Genomic DNA, 20,437 nt, shown 5'->3' on the forward strand with positions numbered 1-20,437 from the left:
TGGGAAGGAGGCAGGCAGGCAGGCTGGGAAGGAGGCAGGCAGGCAGGCTGGGAAGGAGGCAGGCAGGCAGGCTGGGAAGGAGGCAGGCAGGCAGGCTGGGAAGGAGGCAGACAGGCAGGCTGGGAAGGAGGCAGGTAGGCAGGCTGGGAAGGAGGCAGGCAGGCTGGGAAGGAGGGAGGCAGGCAGGCAGGCTGGGAAGGAGCCAGGCAGGCAGGCTGGGAAGGAGGGAGGCAGGCTGGGAAGGAGGCAGGCAGGCAGGCTGGGGAGGAGGCAGGCAGGCAGGCTGGGAAGGAGGCAGGCAGGCAGGCAGGCTGGGAAGGAGGGAGGCAGGCAGGCAGGCTGGGAAGGAGGCAGGCAGGCTGGGAAGAAGGCAGGCAGGCAGGCAGGCTGGGAAGGAGGGAGGCAGGCAGGCAGGATGGGAAGGAGGCAGGCAGGCTGGGAAGGAGGCAGGCAGGCAGGCTGGGAAGGAGGCAGGCAGGCAGGCTGGGAAGGAGGCAGGCAGGCAGGCTGGGAAGGAGGCAGGCAGGCAGGCTGGGAAGGAGGTAGGCAGGCAGGCAGTCTGGGAAGGAGGGAGGCAGGCAGGCAGTCTGGGAAGGAGGCAGGCAGGCAGGCAGGGAAGGAGGGAGGCAGGCAGGCAGGCTGGGAAGGAGGCAGGCAGGCAGGCAGGCTGAGGAGGAGGCAGACAGGCAGGCTGGGAAGGAGGCAGGCAGGCAGGCAGGCTGGGAAGAAGGGAGGCAGGCTTGCAGGCTGGGAAGGAGGCAGGCAGGCAGGCTGGGGAGGAGGCAGGCAGGCAGGCTGGGAAGGAGGCAGGCAGGCAGGCAGGCTGGGAAGGAGGCAGGCAGGCAGGCTGGGAAGGAGGCAGGCAGGCTGGGAAGGAGGCAGGCAGGCAGGCTGGGAAGGAGGCAGGCAGGCAGGCTGGGAAGGAGGCAGGCAGGCTGGGAAGGAGGCAGGCAGGCAGGCTGGGAAGGAGGCAGACAGGCAGGCTGGGAAGGAGGCAGGTAGGCAGGCTGGGAAGGAGGCAGGCAGGCTGGGAAGGAGGGAGGCAGGCAGGCAGGCTGGGAAGGAGGCAGGCAGGCAGGCATGGAAGGAGGGAGGCAGGCTTGCAGGCTGGGAAGGAGGCAGGCAGGGAGGCTGGGGAGGAGGCAGGCAGGCAGGCTGGGAAGGAGGCAGGCAGGCAGGCAGGCTGGGAAGGAGGGAGGCAGGCAGGCAGGCTGGGAAGGAGGCAGGCAGGCTGGGAAAAAGGCAGGCAGGCAGGCAGGCTGGGAAGGAGGGAGGCAGGCAGGCAGGCTGGGAAGAAGGCAGGCAGGCTGGGAAGGAGGGAGGCAGGCAGGCAGGCTGGGAAGGAGGCAGGCAGGCAGGCTGGGGAGGAGGCAGGCAGGCAGGCTGGGAAGGAGGCAGGCAGGCAGGCAGGCTGGGAAGGAGGGAGGCAGGCAGGCAGGCTGGGAAGAAGGGAGGCAGGCTTGCAGGCTGGGAAGGAGGCAGGCAGGCAGGCTGGGGAGGAGGCAGGCAGGCAGGCTGGGAAGGAGGCAGGCAGGCAGGCTGGGAAGGAGGCAGGCAGGCAGGCTGGGAAGGAGGCAGGCAGGGTGGGAAGGAGGGAGGCAGGCAGGGTGGGAAGGAGGGAGGCAGGCAGGGTGGGAAGGAGGGAGGCAGGCAGGGTGGGAAGGAGGGAGGCAGGCAGGCTGGGAAGGAGGGAGGCAGGCTGGGAAGGAGGGAGGCAGGCAGGCTGGGAAGGAGGGAGGCAGGCAGGCAGGCTGGGAAGGAGGGAGGCAGGCAGGCTGGGAAGGAGGCAGGCAGGCTGGGAAGGAGGGAGGCAGGCAGGCAGGCAGGCAGGCAGGCTGGGAAGGAAGGAGGCAGGCAGGCAGGCTGGGAAGGAGGCAGGCAGGCAGGCAGGCTGGGGAGGAGGCAGGCAGGCAGGCTGGGAAGGAGGCAGGCAGGCAGGCAGGCTGGGAAGAAGGGAGGCAGGCTTGCAGGCTGGGAAGGAGGCAGGCTGGGGAGGAGGCAGGCAGGCAGGCTGGGAAGGAGGCAGGCAGGCAGGCTGGGAAGGAGGCAGGCAGGCAGGCTGGGAAGGAGGGAGGCAGGCAGGCTGGCTGGGAAGGAGGCAGGCAGGCAGGCTGGGAAGGAGGCAGGCAGGCAGGCTGGGAAGGAGGCAGACAGGCAGGCTGGGAAGGAGGCAGGTAGGCAGGCTGGGAAGGAGGCAGGCAGGCTGGGAAGGAGGGAGGCAGGCAGGCAGGCTGGAAAGGAGGCAGGCAGGCAGGCAGGCAGGCTGGGAAGGAGGGAGGCAGGCTTGCAGGCTGGGAAGGAGGCAGGCAGGCAGGCTGGGGAGGAGGCAGGCAGGCAGGCTGGGAAGGAGGCAGGCAGGCAGGCTGGGAAGGAGGCAGGCAGGCAGGCTGGGAAGGAGGCAGGCAGGCAGGCTGGGAAGGAGGCAGGCAGGCAGGGTGGGAAGGAGGGAGGCAGGCAGGCTGGGAAGGAGGGAGGCAGGCTGGGAAGGAGGGAGGCAGGCAGGCAGGCTGGGAAGGAGGCAGGCAGGCAGGCTGGGAAGGAGGGAGGCAGGCTGGCTGGGAAGGAGGCAGGCAGGCTGGGAAGGAGGGAGGCAGGCAGGCAGGCTGGGAAGGAGGCAGGCAGGCAGGCGGGCTGGGAAGGAGGCAGGCAGGCAGGCAGGCTGGGAAGGAGGCAGGCAGGCAGGCTGGGAAGGAGGCAGGTTGGCAGGCAGGCTGGGAAGGAGGCAGGCAGGCAGGCTGGGAAGGAGGGAGGCAGGCAGGCTGGGAAGGAGGGAGGCAGGCTTGCAGGCTGGGAAGGAGGCAGGCAGGCAGGCTGGGGAGGAGGCAGGCAGGCAGGCTGGGAAGGAGGCAGGCAGGCAGGCTGGGAAAGAGGCAGGCAGGCAGGCTGGGAAGGAGGCAGGCAGGCAGGCTGGGAAGGAGGCAGGCAGACAGGCTGGGAAGGAGGGAGACAGGCAGGCTGGGAAGGAGGGAGGCAGGCAGGCTGGGAAGGAGGGAGGCAGGCTGGGAAGGAGGGAGGCAGGCAGGCAGGCTGGGAAGGAGGCAGGCAGGCAGGCTGGGAAGGAGGGAGGCAGGCTGGCTGGGAAGGAGGCAGGCAGGCTGGGAAGGAGGGTGGCAGGCAGGCAGGCTGGGAAGGAGGCAGGCAGGCAGGCGGGCTGGGAAGGAGGCAGGCAGGCAGGCAGGCTGGGAAGGAGGCAGGCAGGCAGGCTGGGAAGGAGGCAGGTTGGCAGGCAGGCTGGGAAGGAGGCAGGCAGGCAGGCTGGGAAGGAGGGAGGCAGGCAGGCTGGGAAGGAGGGAGGCAGGCTGGGAAGAAGGGAGGCAGGCAGGGTGGGAAGGAGGGAGGCAGGCAGGCTGGGAAGGAGGGAGGCAGGCAGGCAGGCTGGGAAGGAGGGAGGCAGGCAGGCTGGGAAGGAGGGAGGCAGGCTGGGAAGGAGGGAGGCAGGCAGGCAGACTGGGAAGGAGGCAGGCAGGCAGGCTGGGAAGGAGGGAGGCAGGCAGGCTGGGAAGGAGGCAGGCAGGGTGGGAAGGAGGGAGGCAGGCAGGCAGGCTGGGAAGGAGGCAGGCAGGCAGGCAGGCTGGGAAGGAAATAGGCAGGCAGGCAGGCTGGGAAGGAGGCAGGCAATCAGGCAGGCTGGGGAGGAGGCAGGCAGGCAGGCTGGGAAGGAGGCAGGCAGGCAGGCAGGCTGGGAAGAAGGGAGGCAGGCTTGCAGGCTGGGAAGGAGGCAGGCTGGGGAGGAGGCAGGCAGGCAGGCTGGGAAGGAGGCAGGCAGGCAGGCTGGGAAGGAGGCAGGCAGGCAGGCTGGGAAGGAGGCAGGCAGGCAGTCTGGGAAGGAGGCAGGCAGGCAGGCAGGCTGGGAAGGAGGGAGGCAGGCAGGCAGGCTGGGAAGGAGGCAGGCAGGCAGGCAGGCTGAGGAGGAGGCAGGCAGGCAGGCTGGGAAGGAGGCAAGCAGGCAGGCAGGCTGGGAAGAAGGGAGGCAGGCTTGCAGGCTGGGAAGGAGGCAGGCAGGCAGGCTGGGAAGGAGGCAGGCAGGCAGGCTGGGAAGGAGGCAGGCAGGCAGGCAGGCTGGGAAGGAGGCAGGCAGGCAGGCTGGGAAGGAGGCAGGCAGGCAGGCTGGGAAGGAGGCAGGCAGGCAGGCTGGGAAGGAGGCAGGCAGGCAGGCTGGGAAGGAGGCAGGCTGGGAAGGAGGCAGGCAGGCAGGCTGGGAAGGAGGCAGGCAGGCAGGCTGGGAAGGAGGCAGGCAGGCAGGCTGGGAAGGAGGCAGGTAGGCAGGCTGGGAAGGAGGCAGGTAGGCAGGCTGGGAAGGAGGGAGGCAGGCTGGGAAGGAGGGAGGCAGGCAGGCAGGCTGGGAAGGAGGCAGGCAGGCAGGCTGGGAAGGAGGGAGGCAGGCTTGCAGGCTGGGAAGGAGGCAGGCAGGCAGGCTGGGGAGGAGGCAGGCAGGCAGGCTGGGAAGGAGGCAGGCAGGCAGGCAGGCAGGCTGGGAAGGAGGGAGGCAGGCAGGCAGGCTGGGAAGGAGGCAGGCAGGCAGGCAGGCTGGGAAGAAGGCAGGCAGGCTGGGAAGGAGGGAGGCAGGCAGGCAGGCTGGGAAGGAGGCAGGCAGGCAGGCTGGGAAGGAGGCAGGCTGGGAAGAAGGGAGGCAGGCTTGCAGGCTGGGAAGGAGGCAGGCTGGGGAGGAGGCAGGCAGGCAGGCTGGGAAGGAGGCAGGCAGGCAGGCTGGGAAGGAGGGAGGCAGGCTTGCAGGCTGGGAAGGAGGCAGGCAGGCAGGCTGGGGAGGAGGCAGGCAGGCAGGCTGGGAAGGAGGCAGGCAGGCAGGCTGGGAAGGAGGGAGGCAGGCAGGCAGGCTGGGAAGGAGGCAGGCAGGCAGGCAGGCTGGGAAGAAGGCAGGCAGGCTGGGAAGGAGGGAGGCAGGCAGGCAGGCTGGGAAGGAGGCAGGCAGGCAGGCTGGGAAGGAGGCAGGCAGGCAGGCAGGCTGGGAAGAAGGGAGGCAGGCTTGCAGGCTGGGAAGGAGGCAGGCTGGGGAGGAGGCAGGCAGGCAGGCTGGGAAGGAGGCAGGCAGGCAGGCTGGGAAGGAGGCAGGCAGGCAGGCTGGGAAGGAGGCAGGCAGGCTGGGAAGGAGGGAGGCAGGCAGGCAGGCTGGGAAGGAGGCAGGCAGGCAGGCTGGGAAGGAGGCAGGCAGGCAGGCTGGGAAGGAGGCAGGCAGGCAGGCTGGGAAGGAGGCAGGCAGGCTGGGAAGGAGGGAGGCAGGCAGGCAGGCTGGGAAGGAGGCAGGCAGGCAGGCTGGGAAGGAGGCAGGCAGGCAGGCTGGGAAGGAGGCAGACAGGCAGGCTGGGAAGGAGGCAGGTAGGCAGGCTGGGTAGGAGGCAGGCAGGCTGGGAAGGAGGGAGGCAGGCAGGCAGGCTGGAAAGGAGGCAGGCAGGCAGGCAGGCAGGCTGGGAAGGAGGGAGGCAGGCTTGCAGGCTGGGAAGGAGGCAGGCAGGCAGGCTGGGGAGGAGGCAGGCAGGCAGGCTGGGAAGGAGGCAGGCAGGCAGGCTGGGAAGGAGGCAGGCAGGCAGGCTGGGAAGGAGGCAGGCAGGCAGGCTGGGAAGGAGGCAGGCAGGCAGGCTGGGAAGGAGGGAGGCAGGCAGGCTGGGAAGGAGGGAGGCAGGCTGGGAAGGAGGGAGGCAGGCAGGCAGGCTGGGAAGGAGGCAGGCAGGCAGGCTGGGAAGGAGGGAGGCAGGCTGGCTGGGAAGGAGGCAGGCAGGCTGGGAAGGAGGGAGGCAGGCAGGCAGGCTGGGAAGGAGGCAGGCAGGCAGGCGGGCTGGGAAGGAGGCAGGCAGGCAGGCAGGCTGGGAAGGAGGCAGGCAGGCAGGCTGGGAAGGAGGCAGGTTGGCAGGCAGGCTGGAAAGGAGGCAGGCAGGCAGGCTGGGAAGGAGGGAGGCAGGCAGGCTGGGAAGGAGGGAGGCAGGCTGGGAAGAAGGGAGGCAGGCAGGGTGGGAAGGAGGGAGGCAGGCAGGCTGGGAAGGAGGGAGGCAGGCAGGCTGGGAAGGAGGGAGGCAGGCAGGCAGGCTGGGAAGGAGGGAGGCAGGCAGGCTGGGAAGGAGGGAGGCAGGCTGGGAAGGAGGGAGGCAGGCAGGCAGACTGGGAAGGAGGCAGGCAGGCAGGCTGGGAAGGAGGGAGGCAGGCAGGCTGGGAAGGAGGCAGGCAGGGTGGGAAGGAGGGAGGCAGGCAGGCAGGCTGGGAAGGAGGCAGGCAGGCAGGCAGGCTGGGAAGGAAATAGGCAGGCAGGCAGGCTGGGAAGGAGGCAGGCAATCAGGCAGGCTGGGGAGGAGGCAGGCAGGCAGGCTGGGAAGGAGGCAGGCAGGCAGGCAGGCTGGGAAGAAGGGAGGCAGGCTTGCAGGCTGGGAAGGAGGCAGGCTGGGGAGGAGGCAGGCAGGCAGGCTGGGAAGGAGGCTGGCAGGCAGGCTGGGAAGTAGGCAGGCAGGCAGGCTGGGAAGGAGGCAGGCAGGCAGGCTGGGAAGGAGGCAGGCAGGCAGTCTGGGAAGGAGGGAGGCAGGCAGGCAGGCAGGCTGAGGAGGAGGCAGGCAGGCAGGCTGGGAAGGAGGCAGGCAGGCTGGGAAGAAGGGAGGCAGGCTTGCAGGCTGGGAAGGAGGCAGGCAGGCAGGCTGGGGAGGAGGCAGGCAGGCAGGCTGGGAAGGAGGCAGGCAGGCAGGCTGGGAAGGAGGCAGGCAGGCAGGCTGGGAAGGAGGCAGGCAGGCAGGCTGGGAAGGAGGCAGGCAGGCAGGCTGGGAAGGAGGCAGGCAGGCAGGCTGGGAAGGAGGCAGGCTGGGAAGGAGGCAGGCAGGCAGGCTGGGAAGGAGGCAGGCAGGCAGGCTGGGAAGGAGGCAGGTAGGCAGGCTGGGAAGGAGGCAGGCAGGCTGGGAAGGAGGGAGGCAAGCAGGCAGGCTGGGAAGGAGGCAGGCAGGCAGGCTGGGAAGGAGGGAGGCAGGCTTGCAGGCTGGGAAGGAGGCAGGCATGCAGGCTGGGGAGGAGGCAGGCAGGCAGGCAGGCTGGGAAGGAGGGAGGCAGGCAGGCAGGCTGGGAAGGAGGCAGGCAGGCAGGCTGGGGAGGAGGCAGGCAGGCAGGCTGGGAAGAAGGGAGGCAGGCAGGCAGGCTGGGAAGAAGGGAGGCAGGCTTGCAGGCTGGGAAGGAGGCAGGCTGGCAGGCTGGGGAGGAGGCAGGCAGGCAGGCTGGGGAGGAGGCAGGCAGGCAGGCTGGGAAGGAGGCAGGCAGGCAGGCTGGTAAGGAGGCAGGCAGGCAGGCTGGGAAGGAGGCAGGCAGGCAGGCAGGCTGGGAAGGAGGCAGGCAGGCAGGCAGGCAGGCTGGGAAGGAGGCAGGCAGGCAGGCTGGGAAGGAGGCAGGCAGGCAGGCTGGGAAGGAGGCAGGCAGGCTGGGAAGGAGGCAGGCAGGCAGGCAGGCTGGGAAGGAGGCAGGCAGGCAGGCAGGCTGGGAAGGAGGCAGGCAGGCAGGCAGGCTGGGAAGGAGGCAGGCAGGCAGGCAGGCTGGGAAGGAGGCAGGCAGGCAGGCAGGCTGGGGAGGAGGCAGGCAGGCAGGCTGGGAAGGAGGCAGGCAGGCAGGCAGGCTGGGAAGAAGGGAGGCAGGCTTGCAGGCTGGGAAGGAGGCAGGCAGGCAGGCTGGGGAGGAGGCAGGCAGGCAGGCTGGGAAGGAGGCAGGCAGGCAGGCTGGGAAGGAGGCAGGCAGGCAGGCAGGCTGGGGAGGAGGCAGGCAGGCAGGCTGGGAAGGAGGCAGGCAGGCAGGCTGGGGAGGAGGCAGGCAGGCAGGCTGGGAAGGAGGCAGGCAGGCAGGCAGGCTGGGAAGGAGGTAGGCAGGCAGGCAGGCAGGCTGGGAAGGAGGCAGGCTGGCAGGCTGGGAAGGAGGCAGGCTGGCAGGCTGGGAAGGAGGCAGGCAGGAAGTGATATATGGGTGTTGATGTCATGGGTTCGTATCCTGGCCGGGGAGGATTTACTGGGCGCAATTCCTTAACTGTAGCCTCTGTTTAACGCAACAGTAAAATGTGTACTTGGATGAAAAAACGATTCTTCGCGGAAGGGGATCGTATTCCAGGGACCATAGGATTAAGGACTTGCCCGAAACGCTACGCGTACTAGTGGCTGTACAAGAATGTAACAACTCTTGTATATATCTCAAAAAAAAAAAAAAAAAAAAAAAAAAAAAAAAAAAAAAAAAAAAAAAAAAAAAAAGTGAACCGTGAACCACGTGACCTTTGAGTGTGTGTGTGTGTGTATGGGTTTGGGGTGGGGAGTGGGGGAGGTGTGTCGGTGGTGGGGGAGGGACCGGCTGACTCCGTAAGCCTAACCACACTCCACAGACCTGTGACCCAGATTTGTTTCTTAAATGTACAGTACATCATCGTATATTTTAGGCAGGATGTGCCTGCAGGCTGGCAGGATGGGCCTGCAGGCTCGCAGGCAAGCTGGCAGGCAGGCTGGAAGGATGTTTCTGCAGGCTGGCAGGATGTTCCTGCAGGCTGGCAGGATGTTCCTGCAGGCTGGCAGGATGTTCCTGCAGGCTGGTAGGATGTTCCTGCAGGCTGGCAGGATGTTCCTGCAGGCTGGCAGGAAACATCCAGAGGATGTTTGCCAGACGTCTTAATAATCAGTTAGGAACAATTAAGGACTTTTATAAAGCGGATCAGGACTTCACTTATTGGTGAGTACAAACAAAATACGGTCGCATTTATGCTATGAACCTGTCTATTTTGTCCCCTAGAGTTCTTTGCAAATTTTTCTGACCCATTTCTTTTTACATTTCTAGTTTATTTTTTCCCCTCTATTTCTCGTATACGAACTTACATGTATATGTTAACCGACGGGTCTCGTCCCCAAGGGGTTCGGAAACCAAGTGGTGCTCTGTATAATATTTCACTGGCAGTCTGTTCATGCAATGATGCAAGGCTCTTGGTTTCTTAGATTTGCCAACAATTGCACACGTGATTCTGTCTGTGCCGTCGGCATTCGCACACATTATGGCCGAGAGCCTGTCCTTGCAAACCTTACGTCCTGGCACACAACCCTCACTCCTCATTGCTAAAGATTTTTCTGGTAAACGCCTCCAATACAACCCAGTTTCATCTGCATTATAAATTTGATACAAATATATATTATTTGCCACAATATATTCTCTTAATTTATGTTTAAATGGTTGTACACTGCTTTCATCTGCACTCAATTTTTCACCGATAATTTTCCTCTTTACAATATTGTGCCTACCCTTGAACCTTGCAACCCACCCTTCACTCGCTTTGAAATTCTTTATTCCAAGGCTTGCAGCAAACCTGCTTGCAGCATTTTGTATTTTTGGGTCGCGAATTGTCACGCCAGCTGTGCGGTGCTGAGCAAACCACTTGTACACAACCTCATCGAACTGTACATGCGTCGAAGTTTTCATAGTTTTTCTACCACAACCTCTGCTAGTGCTTGCACCTTCACTTTCACAGGTTGAAATGAATTGCATAAGTTTCTCTTTTTGTTTCCTTATATCAGAAACAGTACTAGTGCCTATATTAAATTCCTTGGCAACACTAGAGGTCGACCAGCCGACTACGTGTTATACAACTTTGTGAACAAAGTTGTATAACACGTAGCTTGTCCTTAAGTGTTAGGACAACCTTCTTCCTCTTACCACCTCCAGAACGATTCATGCTGCTACCAGACATAGTCTTGGCCAAAAATGTTCAAAGTTACTATGAAAATAAAAAAGTTATTTAAAAAAATATTTCACTAATGGCACGGCACTGTGGTATAACACGAGGGTAGAGAGCACATGGCTTGACCAGGTCTGGACGGGTCCAGTCGGGGCAGGGAGGAGGCACGTTACGTAGGCCGCGTAACGTGCCGATGGGGGGGGGGGGCCAGGTTCTGGCTCGTGGTCCCTGGTAGGTCTAGAACTTCACCCACATTGACTGATGCCAAATTCTATAGTGAATCATATCAGCTTGGATAGCTCCGGGAAGCCTCCAGGATTCACCCAGAAAATGGCGTTTCATTACATTCAACTCTGGTATTTTATTTTGTTTATTTCTTGCGCCTGGGTGTGTTGCAGGCTATAATTGCAAGAGCAGCCCAGGGGTTAATATTCAGTAACATTAGGGAATTGATAAAAACAAAAAAATAAAGTTAATATAATTAATTAATACTGATTAATGTAATCTTAATATAATATTATCATAGTGATAACTATAATTAGCTTAATTATGATCATATAATTAATATGATCTTAATTTATTAATTCTGGTTAGTGCCTAATCTTAACCCTTGGGCTGCTCAGGGCCATTTTGCTTTCAACACCCACAGGCGCAAAAAAAAAAAGAATCTTTCGTCTGATAAGTGTTCAATTGTGTTCCCTGATCACGGGAAAAAAAATTGTAGGTGACATATTTTGGCCACAATATGGTGGGGAAGTCTGGTAAAAAAGAGGCGTTAACAGAGCAGTCGCCAGGCGAAGTCTGCTCCGCCCAAGCTGTCAGGTGGGGGTTGCCACAAAGATGATATTACCTAATTATTTCAGTGTCTCTGATTGATATTTTCTTTGTTTTTCTGCAGTAATATTATTCAATAGTGTGTATTGTGATATATTTATATAATAAAATGTGTGAACCATTGCTGTATTCAAAATTATTGTGTTCATATTAGTGATTCAATTATTATGTTCATAAAACAATAAACAAATAGTTTTGTTGTTATTACACTATATGAACATGTTATATATACGTATCTGCACATTTTGTTTACCATAACGAATCACTAAGTTGGTATTGTGAGTCAAAAGCATAGAAGAGTGGTCTTCACTCACCAGCCAGTCAGCCACTCACCACCACTCCCTCACTCACCTCCTCACTCGCCAACATACTCCTCCAACCATACAGTTTTTGCTTTTATTCACTATACACAGATGTTAAATATAAGTATCTACATGTTTTGTTCACAATAACTGTACATCTAAGATTGTATGGTGAGTTCAAGCAATAGGAGATGTAGCGACACACACAGTCAGCTGGTGGCTGCTGTCGTCACTGGTTCTAGGCCAGATGTACTAATATTTCTCCTCCAACAATACTGTTTGTGGTGTTATTACACTATATACACACTCATATTATATATAAGTATCTACATGTTTTATTCACCATACCTGTACAAATAAGCTGGTATGGTGCCCAAAGACCATAGTTGCCACCAGTAAACAACATGACAAGTCGTGCAGATGATTACCTCCCTCACCAAAATGGCGGCTCCCAACATACTCCTATTTCTGTTATTACACTCTATACACACGTTATATACAAGTATCTACATTTGTGTTCACCATAGTGAACCACCAAGCTGGTATGGTAAGTCCAGTCAATAAAAGGTGGCCACACACAGTCAGAAGACAATGCCACCACCCTCCCTCCCTCAGCATTTCTCCTCCCACCATGGAGCACAGCGCTAAGTATCACCACAATCCTGCTATTATCAGAATCCTGGTCAGTTTTATCACAGTCAAGGGTCTTCTGTAATACTATCATCGCTAAATAATAGCATGTACATATATATTTTGACATTTTTATGCGATGCTGGCATTGGTCACAAGCTGAACAGCGGTGCTGTGAGCTCGTGCTGCATGTGTCAGCCTTGGTGGCTCGCTCAGTACCGAGACTCTCACACCCAGGAATGTTGGCCACGATTTTTCTAGGTGGCGTCTGCCAACTGTCGTTCGTGGCTGCACTATAGCTGCCCCTATCCCACGTGGGGCGTTTAAATTAATAATAATAATAATAATAATAATAATAATAATAATAATAATAACAATAATAATAATTTATTTAGGAACAGTACATACATAGTTGCAGAGTTACATTCATACAAACTTTCTGTTAGATTTAAAGATAGAGGTAGCAGGGGAGCCGGTCGGCCGAGCGGACAGCACGCTGGATTTGTGATCCTGTGGTCCTGGGTTCGATCCTAGGTGCCGGCGAGAAACAATGGGCAGAGTTTCTTAAACCCTATGCCCCTGTTACCTAGCAGTAAAATAGGTACCTGGGTGTTAGTCAGCTGTCACAGGCTGCTTCCTGGGGGTTGAGGCCTGGCCGAGGACCGGGCCGCGGGGACACTAAAAAGCCCCGAAATCATCTCAAGATAACCTCAAGAAGAAGATAGTACATACAATACCTAAAGCCACTTGTACGCATAGCGTTTCGGGCAAGGAAGGGTGGGGAAAAACACACTTAGACTAAAACTTAATAGTAATTGAGCTTAAAGTATAAATTGTGTTGAATGAAAAACAAATAATAAAAGATAAAAAAAAGGGGGGAACATGGTAGAAAATAGCCAATATACAAGTTGGTCAACAAACAGCATTTTTTCTGGGGGGAGCCCCGTCGGCTCCCCGGAGCTATCCCAGGCTGATATGCTAATGTCAGACTTTGGCATCAGTCATGTGTATGGAGTTCTTAGGCCTACCGGGGACCACGGCCAGAACCGGGCCCCCTCAGAGAGGCAAGGGGAGCAATGGCCTTTAGAAGCCCCCGTGTAGTTGGAAGCATTCTATGTCTGCCATCGACCGGAACAGGCACCCAGAAAGGTAAGCGCCCCAAAACAAACCCCTATTCTGGTTAAAATTGCTACCTAAAACCAAACTAGTGGATAGAACTCCCCAACCGAAAACAAGCAAATTAGTGTGACGTCACACACTGCCGCGCCGCTGTCTGCGCAGCTCCCCCCTCTCCAGGAGGGGGAAGGGGGAGCCCCAGACCCCCCGCGCCGGCTACCCACACCTCAGTTCTTGAGGCTGATGCTATAGGCGATGGTCGTGTGCTCTGGCTCCGGTGTCGCTACTGCACTGTGCTTTGCGTGTGGTGTTAGTTTTGTGGGTGCGAGAGCCAGGAGTTATCTTCAGTACTCGGGCTGCATGCGCCTAGGGCTGCCTTCCCTAGGTGCCCTGTAAGTACTGCCCTTGGGGCTTGGGGCCACCTTCCACAGGCTCCTCGGGGTCTGCCTCTGCTGGTCCGTTTTACCTTTCGGTTTTTCGGCCGCCTGTTGGGCTCTTGGGTGTTCTGTTCTCCCTTGTTACCGGCAGGTAAGAGGCAGTTTGCACTGGTAGGGGCGCAGGGTGCTGCTCAGCTTGTATTTCCCGACATCGCGGCCGGCTCTGTTCCTTGGGGTTCGCTGTCCTCTTGCGGGGTTTTGTTTTTCTTTTTGTTTTTGCCTGGTGGGGGGTTCTGTCATTTTATTCAGTTTGTTTTTGCCCTTCCACTGTTCTCCTCGGTGGCGCCCCCTGCTAGGTCCCCGTGAGTGTACACGTCCCTGGGGTTCAGCTTTAGAAGTTTGCTTGGTAGTTTTGGGCGCCGGTTTGCGGCACCCTGCCTGGGACTACCTGAGCGCGAGTCCTCTTAAAGTAAACGCTCAGGACCCTGGGAATCCCCTAGGGGGCGCGTGGGTCCGATGGATGTGACCCCGGAGTCCCCACTCGCTGTGTGCGAGTTTGAGGGTTGCTCGGTCCCCTTGTCTCAGGGTGACCCTCATTGTTTTTGCCTCTGCCACGCTGCCTGTTGGGTCGGTGATACTTTCGACCCTAAGTCCTGTGAGTGTTGCTGCTTGCTTGTGACTCAATTTACCCAATCCTCTGATGATTCTATTCGGGTACAGGCGGCACGTGCGTTGCAGTCTAGGTTTCGTCTGTTGCAACGCGCTCGGTTGGTTGCTTCCCCGGATGCCCCGGGGCTGCCCCGCTTTGCTTTTCGAGACCCGGACTTGGGGGTGGGGGGTCGCTTCGATCCTGGTTCAGTCCGCACCTCCTCGTCCTTCCCCTTCTGTTCGTTCTGGTCCCCCGCCCCTGCTTCCGGCCCCGAAGCGTCTGAGGGTTTCGGGGTCGGAGCAGGGGTTACTTGATCTCGAGACTCGGGCAGCTTCGGGGGTTGCCCCTTCCGGGGGGGCGGCAGAGGCATTCGAGTCTTGTCTCCCGGCCGAAGCTTCAGGGTCTGACCAGTGGGCCCCCCTTCCTCCAGCTTTTCCGGCTGCTCCGTCCTTGTCTTGTGGGGTCGGGGCTTGGGGAGAGGACTCGGCCTCGGGTCCTGTGGTGACGGACCTCGAGGCTGGGGAGGGGCTGACTTGGGGGCCTTGGGCCCCGCTGGACCCCGCCTGGGTTTTTCTTCCCACTGAGCGGGGCTTATTGTTACGAGGAGTGGGGTTTTCTTTCCCCCCCTCTGCGTACGAGTTGGATTTGGTGTCGGCCCCTCCCCGGGTACGGTTCCGTGTTCCCCCGGGTACGTCGGTTCCGTCCTTCCGGAGGTTTTCGGCGTATCGCATCCAACCTGGTGTGGTGCGAGCGGCCTTTGCAGCTTACCTCCTGCGTGACCCGGATTATGCCTCGGAAATGGATCCGTCCACGTTCAGGTTTGGGACTTCGTTCCCTTTTTGGCTCCGTTACGAGGTTCCGGAGTCGTCCTGGCTAGCAGACTGCCCCTTGTTTGGTCTGGATTCCTGGCATTCCTTCTGTCGTTCCCGCACGCTGGAGTGGCGGGAAGCTTCCACGGTGCTTCAGGTTTTCCTGGGGGGGTGAACTTGAGTACCTGAATGAGTGCTTGTTTGCCCCTGCCCTTCCCCGCGATGTGGGCGTTATTCAGCTCCATGTGCAGGTTCCCTCCCTTTCGGCGGCGCTCGTGGCGGAGGACTTGCGCGCTCGGGGCCTTTTGTGTTCGGCCTTGCGGTTCTTTCCCCTCCTGGAGCTGTCTTCGGATTGGCTCGTGGAGGATGTGGGGACGCTTGGGTCCGTCCCGGGGTCCGGCACCTTGTCCTCGGCTGTGCGTTCGTCGGCTGCCTTGTTGAAGCTGTTCACGCCGATTTTGCGGGATGCGGTTTCCCTGTTCTATGCTTCCCGTCTCGCGTGTCGGCGGGCGGTGCTGGGTTCCTCCGTGGAATCTGCTTGGGCTCTGGCTCTTAGGCGTTCTTCACCTTTTTGTCCTCTCCTGTTTGGGGAGTCGGCCGTGGCGCAGTTTATTCAGGCTGCGTCGGCGGCTTGTCGTCCGATGTCGGACTTGTTGGTTTTCCGGGGGTCCCGGGGTGGGTCTTCCCGGAAAGGTCGTGCCAGGGCTCGGGGTTCCTCTCGTCGTGGTAGGCCTCTGGTGTCAGGTTTGGGGTTGGCTCCTCCTGCGGACCCTCCCTCGTCTGGTCGGCGCGGTGTTCGCGCTGTGCGGGGTTCTGGGTCTCGTAAGGGTCGCCGGCCTTTTCGCGGTTTGCCCCTTTGACGGGGCGATGGGGGGGCGGCTTGCGCTGTTCGCCCGCGCCTGGTCCCACGATTCGTGGGCCTTTCGGGTCGTGTCTCGCGGCGGCGTTGGGTGGCCCCTCCCCCCTTTGGGGGGTCGGGGCTGGCAGGGCAGCCTTCTTCCCCTGCGCTGTCGAGTCGTCTTGGAGTGGGTACGCTTGGGCGTCGTCGAAACGACGTCGTCCCTCAGATGGGTTTCCCGTCTGTTTCCGGTTCCGAAACGGGACTGCGCGGACCTGCGGTTCATTCTGGACTTGTCCCGTCTGAACCCCTGGGTTCATTGCCCCTCCTTTCGGATGACTACGCTGTCTCAGGTTCGGCTCCTCTTGGAGCCGGGAGCTTGGATGGTGTCCCTGGACCTCCGGGACGCTTATTGGCATGTCCCGATTCATCCGCGGTTCAGGGACTGGCTCGGTTTTGTAGTGGGGCATCTGAGTTACCGCTTTCGTTGTCTCCCGTTCGGGTTGAACCTGGCACCTCGCGTGTTCACACGCCTTACACGGGTTGTGGTGGCTCGTTTGCGTCTCCTAGGTGTTCGGGTGTTGGCCTACCTCGACGACTGGCTGGTTTGGGCTCCCAGCCAGTCAGCTTGCTTGCTAGCCAGGGATTTGGTTCTTTCCCAGCTCGCCGGGTTCGGGTTCTTGGTGAACTGGAGGAAGTCCCATCTGGTTCCCTCAGGTTCGGACTTGGCTGGGTCTCGTGTGGGACTCTCGAACCGCCTCCTTGTCTCTCCCTCCGGAGTCTCTCCTGCGGCTGCGGTCCCGCCTTCATCTGTTTCTGGAGGGCCCTCGGGTCACCCGGCGGTTGCTCGAGGGGCTGTGCGGGAGCCTGAACTTCGCGATGGTGGTCTACCCGCCGGGTCGGGTTTGGCTTCGACGGCTGTTCTGGTTCCTTCGGGGTTCCCCCTTCCGCCTCTCTCGCGATCGCAGAGTTCGACCCCCGGGGGACTTGCGTCGGTTGCTGCGTCACCGGCTTCCTCTTCGAGTTTTTCGGGGTTCAGTGCCTTGGCGCCTACCCGAGCCCTCGCTCGATGTGTACACGGATGCGTCGTCTCTCGGCTGGGGTTTTGTGACCAGTGCTCACCAGGCCGGCCAGGGGCGTTGGGATCCGCCCTTCCGTCGAGCTCACAGTACGGTGCGGGAGTTCGCGGCAGTGTGGTTTGCTCTGGGGAGGATTCGGGTGGCCCGCGGATCGACGATTCGGCTCCATTCGGACTGCTCTCCGGTGGTTCATTGCCTGAACCGCGGGGGTTCGATGCGGTCCTTGTCTCTTTGGGGTTGGTCGCTTCGGGTGACTCATCTGCTGAGTTCTCGGGGTTGGCTCTCCTAGCGGTTCACGTACGGGGCGTGTCCAACGTCTTGGCCGACGCCCTGTCTCGCTTCGTTCCCCTCTCCACGGAGTGGACGGTCGACGACGAGTCCTTCCGTTGGCTTTGCCAGACGTTCGGGCGCCCCGAGGTGGACCTCTTCGCGTCGGCGCGGTCGCGGCGTCTTCCCGTTTATGCGGCGCCCTTCCCCGATTGCGAGGCCGTCGGGGTCGATGCCTTTCGGCTCGACTGGTCGAGGTGGGGGTTCCTGTACCTCTTTCCCCCGGTTCGGCTGTTGCTCCAGGTCCTGACTCGCTTAGAGACTTACCGGGGGAGAGTTGTCCTTCTGGCCCCTTGGTGGCCGGCCCAGCCTTGGTTTCAGGCGCTGGTTGCTCGGTGTCCGAACCCGAGGGTTTTCCCGCGGCTCCGCCTCTTTCAGCAGATCGGGCCGGTACGTCACGTAGCTGGTTCGATCTTCTCCTCGAGTCTTCGCGTATGGTTTTTTTGACTCGAGTCTATCATCATCTCTATGGTGATCAGGTGGCCTCCTTGTTGGTGTCCCACCTGAGGGCTTCTTCTCGGCGGCAGTATGAAGTTTCCTGGCGGTCCTTCCGTTTCTTTTTGCGTCTTCGTCGTGTTGGCTCCTTGTCTGTTCGGGTGGTCTTGTCCTTCCTCTCGTGGTTGTTTCAGGACCGTCATCTTATGCCTAACACTGTCGCTTCGTATCGTGTGGCGCTGGCGGAGCCGCTTCAGCTTGCTTTCGGTATCGATGTTACGTCTGCGCCGTTTCGCAAGCTGTCTCGTGCATTGTTTCACCTCCGGCCTGCTCATGCGTCGCCTGAGCCATCCTGGTCTTTGGACAGAGTGCTCGCTTTCCTTTCATCTCCTCGTTTCGTTGTGGCCCCTTCGGTCCAGGATTGTTTTTCCAAGGCACTTTTCTTGTTGGCTTTGGCCTCTGCGGGTCGGGTAGGGGAACTTCATGCTCTCCTCCGGCGCAGGGGTTTCTGCTCTTTTGGTCGTGGTGATAGTTTTGTTCGTTTGCAGCCGTCTCCTTCTTTTCTGGCGAAGAATGAGACTGCTGCGTTCCGGAGGGGTCCATGGGTGGTTGATGCTTGGTTGGTCAGGCCGGGGGTGCATCATGTTTTGTGTCCGGTTGCGGCGCTTCGCCGTTATTTGCGCGCCACAGCTTCTGTGCCCGGGGACGCGCTGTGGGTTGCTCCGGTTTCCCTTCTTCCCTGTTCGCGGGTTCGGGTCTCTCAGGTCGTCCGCAGGGTTATTAGGTCCAGCCAGCCTGCGGTCTATCCCCGTGCCCATGACGTTCGTAAGTTCGCGGCTCTTGCTGCCGTCTTTGGGAATATGTCTTGGTCTGATATTCGGGCGCGGGGATTTTGGCGGTCGAACAGGGTCCTGGCTGCTCGTTACCTTGTGAATGTCCCTGGGCCTCGTCGGGCCTGTGTAGCTTTGGGTCGGCGATTGCAGCCAGTTGTCTCGGCTTCAAGTTGAGGGGTGAGCGACGACCGCCTCCCGGGTAAGTCCCTCTTTTTTCTGTCTGTGGGTAGTTAGCTCCGGGGAGCCGACGGGGCTCCCCCCAGAAAACCAGCGTTGAATGTAATGAAACGCCATTTTCTGGGTGAGTCCCGGAGGCTCCCCGGCATCCCTCCCTCCCTCCGGTCGGCGGTTTTTCGCGTTTATGACATCCAGCCTCAAGAACTGAGGTGTGGGTAGCCGGCGCGGGGGGGGTCTGGGGCTCCCCCTTCCCCCTCCCGGGGAGGGGGGAGCTGCGCAGACAGCGGCGCGGCAGTGTGTGACGTCACACTAATTTGCTTGTTTTCGGTTGGGGAGTTCTATCCACTAGTTCGGTTTTAGGTAGCAATTTTAACCAGAATAGGGGTTTGTTTTAGGGCGCTTACCTTTCTGGGTGCCTGTTCCGGTCGATGGCAGACATAGAATGCTTCCAACTACACGGGGGCTTCTATAGGCCATTGCTCCCCTTGCCTCTCTGAGGGGGCCCGGTTCTGGCCGTGGTCCCCGGTAGGCCTAAGAACTCCATACACATGACTGATGCCAAAGTCTGACATTAGCATATCAGCCTGGGATAGCTCCGGGGAGCCTCCGGGACTCACCCAGAAAATGGCGTTTCATTACATTCAACACTGGTTTTTTTTTAAATAGTAAGACATGGGTTGACATTTAGAAGTAAGGTAGGTTACATGGAGTTAATTAGGTAGTACTTAATTTTATTACTTACTACCTTAATTAGGTAGTACTTAGTTTAAACTGGTTGAGAGAGGTACAATCTTTGACATAATTGGGAAGGTCATTCCACATTCTGGGCCCCTTGATTTGTAGAGCATTCCTAGTTTGATTAAGTCTAACTCTTGGAATATCAAATAGGTATTTGTTTCTGGTGTGGTGCGCATGAGTTCTGTTACAACCTTCTAGGAAGCGTTGAAGGTCAGGATTGACATTAAGGGTTAAAGTGAGCTAAGGGTTAAATTAAAGGGCTAGACAATAAAACAGCTATTAATGTATTGCGCAGTATTGGTAATGTTACTCAAATCATCTATATATGTATTGTGTGGTCTAAGGGTTAATCAAATACCATTAAATTTTAAGATAACAGATAAAATAATACAAATGAGTAGGCTTTTGCTAAGATACTGAGGTAGATGTGTACATAGGTACAGGGAGACTTTACAGAGAAGTTAGGAGCTTTTATGGATTAGAGAGTATTATTTAACTAATATAGCAAAAGACTGCATCTTGGACAAGGTTAGGCTAGGTAAAGCCCAGTTACTCATGAGATATTTCCAGTACTGAAAGAGATATTCCCTTTAGTAGTATTAAATATTTTTATTAAGAACGATTCACTGCATTTTAGTCTTATAAATGTTAAAATTTAGTTTATGTGTCCTAAAGTTTATGCTTGTCCAGCGTAATTGTCTGTGTGTAATAATGTTAGTGGTTTTGTGACAGCCATTATCTTTTACTCTGTATCTCAGGCAATTGGAGAAATTCCACGTGATGGTTGACTCGAGGCTGGCGGTGGAGATACTGATGAACGCCCCACCACCTGGCAAGCCTTGGTCTGTCTTCCTCAAGGTAGACTGTGGCAACAAGCGAGGTACTGTACATCGAAAATAGTGAACCTTTAATGTGTGTGAGCGATGCATTCTTGGAAAACTTGGCAGAGTAAGTAATTATTAAAAGAAAACGCCAGATTGGGAAGAATATATATAGTAGAACCTCGGTACTTTAACTTAATTGGTTCTGAAGGCCAGTTAAGTGCTGATCAGGTCGAGTACCAAACGATTTTTCCCATAAGGAATAATATAAATTGGATTAATCCATTCCAGACACAAAAATAAATATATTAATTTAATAAATAAATGAAATAAATGCAAATACTTTATGCACCTTCACTAAACTTAGGAGAGTTAATGACATGTGGAAGGTAGTGAGGCAGAGGAAGAGAGATTTTTTCTTTGGCAGGGGAAATCCCCTATCATTATAACTAAAGGTAATTGTGCTTCTGGGGTTCTTTCTCTTTACTGTCTTTTTCCATTTCTCTCTTAAGACACATTGCGTTTTCCTGCCCCATTTTACACACATTTCTTTTTTTTAGGGAACTAAATTTAGCCTTTAACCCTTAGCCCCTTTACTGCGCATAGTGCAGGGGTTAAGAGTTTGAATGTACTATGAATTTTGGCAAAAACTTCATAGTACAATTGTTAAGGACATATTTTTATTGTTTTTATAAATGTTTAGATAAAGTTAATGTCAAAATGTTTCCAAACTCAACTATTTTCATTTCAAAACACAAAGAGTGATGAAAACATTAAAAAATATTAAAATATAGCCTAA

The 20,437-nt window shown here is 58.0% G+C and overlaps 1 protein-coding gene across 6 annotated transcripts in view; it reads left to right on the top strand.

Moving 5' to 3' along the window:
* LOC123768066 (D-serine dehydratase) overlaps positions 1 to 20,437 on the top strand; it is a 340,022-nt gene that overhangs the window by 103,028 nt on the left and 216,557 nt on the right. For all 6 annotated transcript variants that reach the window (XR_011223235.1, XM_069306864.1, XM_069306863.1 and 3 more), the window contains exon 4: positions 19,576 to 19,697. Coding sequence is in view for 5 of the 6 variants with exons in the window: in XM_069306864.1 (XP_069162965.1) it covers positions 19,576 to 19,697 (122 nt within the window). In the remaining variant the exon portion in view is untranslated. The remainder of the gene's footprint in view (positions 1 to 19,575; positions 19,698 to 20,437) is intronic.

This window comes from Procambarus clarkii, chromosome 59 (assembly GCF_040958095.1).
Source record: "Procambarus clarkii isolate CNS0578487 chromosome 59, FALCON_Pclarkii_2.0, whole genome shotgun sequence".
Classification (NCBI taxonomy): domain Eukaryota; kingdom Metazoa; phylum Arthropoda; class Malacostraca; order Decapoda; family Cambaridae; genus Procambarus; species Procambarus clarkii.